The sequence below is a fragment of the Cariama cristata genome, unplaced genomic scaffold (assembly GCF_000690535.1).
Source record: "Cariama cristata isolate BGI_N322 unplaced genomic scaffold, ASM69053v1 scaffold6175, whole genome shotgun sequence".
NCBI lineage: Eukaryota > Metazoa > Chordata > Aves > Cariamiformes > Cariamidae > Cariama > Cariama cristata.
The window spans coordinates 211-4144 of NW_009619109.1; the positions used below are offsets into that span (position 1 = coordinate 211).

The following is a 3934-nucleotide window of genomic DNA, read 5'->3' on the forward strand; positions in this document are numbered from 1 at the left end:
GCATGGGGATTTCTTGAAACGGGTAACTTTTGTCTATTTCGATGCCTTCAGTACTGTTCTCAGAAAAAGAGTGTAGGACATAAGCTGAAAGCAAACTGTGATGGAGCTGTTTTCTGTGCTGAAAGGCATAATTTTTCATATTTTTTGCCGGCAGTTGTAGGTCCTTATGTTTATGTACAGCTACACTTGTCTTTATTTTGTGCAAAGTGGAGTATCTTCTACAGTCAGGTTGGAATATGATATTTTAAGTTATCTTATACAAATTTTGTAGGTAATGGCTACTTCTGTAACTAAAAAAATCTCTCTCTTAGTATATACATGGCACCACCAATACTAATCCATTCGTCTTTGCAGGTAATCATGGATCAGGTAATGCAATTTGTGGAACCCAGCCGTCAGTTTGTAAAAGACTCCATACGACTTGTTAAAAGATGCACCAAGCCTGACAGGAAAGGTAAAACACAGTAAGACGGAACACAATCCTGATTTCATCTTAACATCTTAGCGCGTATCTTTCCATATGTCACTTCTGTTGAATCATTTGTTGTGAATGTTTCTCATCTTCCCGTATGAGACTTAAACTTGAGCAGTTGTCCAAATTTTAATGGGTTTATGGTTCTGGGTACAATAAACTTGAATGTGTCCTTTTCTGGCCTGTGTGTAGGTGCGCGAGTGGTACTAAAACTCGCCTTAGGAAATAGGCTAAGTAGCTGAAATTAGCCATTTTGAGACAGGCAAATAATAATAATCATGTATTAGGTAAACTGATCTGAGAAGAACTTGCTTGCGCTTTGAAAAGACAAATGCAGTAGTCAGGTTTGACTGATTGCAGTAAACTTGGGGGAAATTCTGGAGGAAACACTTCATTTTAGGAGACTCGAAAGGAGCTAGGATTGCTTTTTGCAGTGCCCATTAGTACTTCACAGTTGTCAGTGACTGCCCACTTGGGACAGGAAGAACTTTGTTGCTGGAAGTACAGATGAGAAGGGGTTTGGACTTTCTCAAAGGCATCAGAGAGAAGCTATGACTACAACCAGAATGCAACTGGTTGTCCTTAACGGTAGTAGTTATGATGCTTTATTCACATGCTCAGGATGAAGTTTACTTTTGAGATTAGTAAGGAACTTCATTCATTGTCAGACTGGCAGGGTTGTTGACCTTCTTAATCCACTTCATGGTTGCTGCCTTAAAATAATTGAGAATATCACTTAAGTACTCTATTTTTGCGGGTACTAAGGATGCTGTCTTCCTGTGACAGACATAAGTGCAGCTTTGCCATTTTTGATACTGTATTGGGAATTATTTTCAGGGCTTGTAGGGGTATGAAGGAAAGATAACGGAATAAATGTTCCACGAATTGTAACGGGCTGTGGCTGTTTCTGATTCTGCTTATTATTTTAAAAAATTGAGATCAGTCACGCTTTGTAGAAAGCAGCATCTTCTCTCTTAAAATCTTATCTGTCTTCTTCAGAAGTGGATGTTTCTCAAGGTCAATACAGATTGCTTTTGAGCTGCTTCCTGTGCTAACAGTACCATATTCTAAAGAGAGATCTCTCCTTTGGGCACTGTAGCCCACATCTCCTGCGTGCCATACTCGAGGCTTCCTTAAACTAAAATTTTTTTGGTTTTGCAGAGTTCCAGAAGATTGCCATGGCAACAGCAATAGGCTTTGCGATAATGGGATTTATTGGTTTCTTTGTGAAATTGATCCATATCCCAATCAACAATATCATTGTGTAAGTAAATATGACCTTCAATTTCACTAAACTTTACATTCATTTTTACCTGTTCAGTTTTAAATAGAGGATGTCAGTGAGCCCTACGGGATCCATGTTTCTCTAGTATCTGTGCATTTCACACGTTAGTGTGATATGACAGTTATTACTTGATTCAAAGGACTTGATGAGGAAGTAGGTTGTTAATTCAGCATGCTGCAAAATACTAGATCCATAGTTCTTCAGGGTTTTTTTTTGAGTATCCTGCTTCAAAACTGAACGCCAAATATTTTGATTTCTAGTTCCTCAGTGTGTGTTTGACCATAGAATATTTACCTTATTTGGATCTTGCACACTCTTACTGTTTCCAGTTTATAATTTGGGTATCCAAAGTAAATGCATGGATGGTAAGGTAGAGGAAACTGAGTGAGTGTGCTGGAAGGTGACAGGGTACAGAACAAAGCTGGTCTTGTTTCATTTACTGAGTGCTAGATGTGTTTGAAACTTTGCTTTATGTGTAGCTGCATGCTATAAAATACCTTTTGGAATGAATGTTGCAGCATGAAAAATTTGACGCTGAAGTGGACTAGCAGCCATGGTACTGACATATTAACACTACCAATTAGAACTCCTCAGGTTCTCCAAAGCTGATGTAATCCCTTTTCTAGCACTGGAACAGGTTAAATGCTGTTCCGTGATTCTGACATGTGGCTTGCTTGGTCCTCTAGGCAAGGAGAAATATTTGAAGATAGGAGATAAGCTGTAATGGTGGTAATGTTTGTCCTAACAAGGCTGTAATGGTAGTGATGTTTGTCCTAACAAGGCAATGGTGGGAGGATAAATTAGACTTCAGATGGGATCACTTCATCACACTTGATTAGTTGAAACTGATGACTTTGCTCTCTCAACAGAGGCGGCTGAATATTCATCATGAAGAACAAGATGTTGTGACACTTGCTGCAAAGATTTCACAGCTTTAACTTGTTTCCTATTAAACAAGCTCAGTTTGGGTTTTCAAACATTCTTGTCATCCTGATCCTCTTTTAAAGTGTATGCGCTCATCCTGTCGACATTACGGGCTTTTTTGTTTTCTGTAGTAGTAGAGTGCTTTGTTTGTTTTGTTACTTCTTTCAACTGTAATAGACTCTTTCAGGTGGGAGGGAACCTTGGGAGGTCTGTAGTCCAGCCTCCTGCTCAATGCTGGGTCGGTGTTGCATTCTGACAAGGTTGCTTAAGGCTTTGTCCAGTTGGGTATTGAAAACCTCCGAGGGTAACAACTGTACAGCCTCTCTTCAGAAGCTGTTTCAGTGCTTAATTTACTGCTTAGTAAACAGCACTGTTCCAGCAAAAGTAGACAGCAAGAAAACAGCATTACTGTGTCCTCTCAAGTGGTGATTTAAAAGTCTATCAACTGAAATTCTTGTCACTAATTTCTGGAATCACAGTCATTACCCCTAATTCCTTTATGTATTTGGAAGTTCTATTAGGTTATATTATGGAGAAAAACTCCATCCAATAAAGAACTTGCATTTCCCACCCTTATTCTGATGGCATAATTAAAGAAAGCCAAACTTAGTTGTTTACTGAGGTGTACAGTTTGAGGTTAATCTAGTTGTCAGAGATACTAAGCAGTCCTTCAGTGAATCAACAGCTTGCTCGTGCTGCTGGATAGGGTATACGCCTGTTTTGGATACCGACTCTGCAAGACAACTGCACATAGAATTCTAAAGGGCTCTGCATTTGTTGACCTGGAAGTTTCCATTATTAAATGATTGAATATTTTGATTTTAAAAACTGGTAGATGCAATGCTCTTCCTCCTCAGATTAAGAAATTTTAAATTTCACTCCATAAAGCTTATTGTAAGCATTTGGTATTTGCAGAAGTTGCAATGCTACTTCTGTTACAGACTTTAAAACCACTTACTACTGGGAAAACCGGATATTGGTATTACAGCAAAACTGAAGCTTCTTCAGTGCACAAACTTGCTTCATAAGAAGAAAAGTACAATTATTACTCTTGAGAAATCTTCACCAGCACCTACATGTGTTACAAACCAGGACAGGAAAAAGAGATTAACTATTCCTAGTACTATGATCTTTTAATATAGTTATACTATATGCCACTGTGTACTGTATTTCCTTTTGGCAAAAGGGGAAAAAATAGTTCAGTATTGGAAGAAAATACTTTGTAAAAATAGTCTGAACTAACCACATAAGCA

General features: G+C 38.4%; 1 protein-coding gene across 1 annotated transcript; it reads left to right on the forward strand.

Moving 5' to 3' along the window:
• Positions 1 to 359: 359 nt before the first annotated feature.
• Positions 360 to 2811, forward strand: SEC61G (Sec61 gamma subunit). The gene is made up of 3 exons (XM_009701104.1): positions 360 to 454; positions 1634 to 1736; positions 2627 to 2811. The coding sequence occupies exons 1-3, from the start codon at positions 361 to 363 to the stop codon at positions 2634 to 2636; spliced, it is 207 nt and encodes a 68-aa protein (XP_009699406.1). The 5' UTR covers position 360; the 3' UTR covers positions 2637 to 2811.
• The last annotated feature ends 1123 nt before the right edge of the window (positions 2812 to 3934 follow it).